Raw genomic sequence first — 995 nt, 5'->3', positions numbered from 1 at the left:
ACCAATGTTACAGTATATACACTAATGTCTGGACCATAGTTTGCAGTAGTGGATCTTTACTTGACATAGGCTAGTTGACTCAGTGAAACCCAATAATTAAGATGCAGGTGATGAGGCTGCTGAAATGTCCTCTTACTCTTTTCAAGTACCCAGTCTCATACTTCCTGCTAAATAAGTTGATCATTAATGATTCTCAAATCTCAGATTTTTGACAGCTCTAAGACACAAACACACTTTTATAATTAACTCTGAGAAGGTCACACCCATCTCTATACGCACACATATAAGTGAATGTGTGCGCACGCAGATACGTTCATACACCTGCAGGTGAGCGTGTGATCCAGGTGTCTTTACCGTTGTGTCAGAGAGGGACGCAGTGTGCTGCTCCACTGGCCCTTCAAACATCAGCAAAATGGGTGAAGATTATTTTGGATTCTCTTGGGTTCGCAATGAGAACAGAAAAAACGTCACTATATATGTTAACAATCCAGCGGACATCTCAGTGATTGTTATATATTTTCTGGTGGTTCTGGCTGTGGGAATATGGGTAAGTGGTCAATAGTTTCTATTCACCTGTAAAATATTTTTCTACCATTGACAGACTTGTGAATTGTTAACCTTGCGTCCACATATAATTGTACAATGGCTGTTTGAGATAAGTCTGAAGACAGAATGAGATGGTGACGGATTTAGCAGAAAGTTAATGCAGACTTCTGCCATTCCAAGAGGTTTACAATCACCTCCAATCTTCCATATGCACCTAAGGGATGTTCATGTGTGTATTTGCTTCCGAAACCTCCTTCGGGAAAGATGGAACTTCCGCAACGTTCCTGTCCCAAGTGGAACGGGTACGTTTACCCAGTGTTATCCAGTCCTACTGATTGGATAGTGCCATAGCAGCAGTAGCTGGTCCTCTTGTGGTAAGCCCTGGCCTACGCCAAAAAGTAGGGGCGCAGGTGGCTTCCACGGGACACTGGAAGGGGCAGTACCTGTGG

General features: G+C 43.3%; 1 protein-coding gene across 1 annotated transcript in view; it reads left to right on the top strand.

Moving 5' to 3' along the window:
• Positions 1 to 333: 333 nt before the first annotated feature.
• The window catches only part of LOC107713298 (sodium/glucose cotransporter 1-like), a 15357-nt gene continuing 14695 nt past the window's right edge, over positions 334 to 995 (top strand). The window contains exon 1 of the mRNA XM_016518759.1: positions 334 to 547. Coding sequence (XP_016374245.1) covers positions 413 to 547 — 135 coding nt within the window. The 5' untranslated portion in view covers positions 334 to 412. The remainder of the gene's footprint in view (positions 548 to 995) is intronic.

Source organism: Sinocyclocheilus rhinocerous, unplaced genomic scaffold (genome assembly GCF_001515625.1).
Source record: "Sinocyclocheilus rhinocerous isolate Xijiao unplaced genomic scaffold, SAMN03320098_v1.1 scaffold688, whole genome shotgun sequence".
Taxonomy (NCBI): domain Eukaryota; kingdom Metazoa; phylum Chordata; class Actinopteri; order Cypriniformes; family Cyprinidae; genus Sinocyclocheilus; species Sinocyclocheilus rhinocerous.
This window is presented reverse-complemented; position numbering and strand designations above follow the sequence as displayed.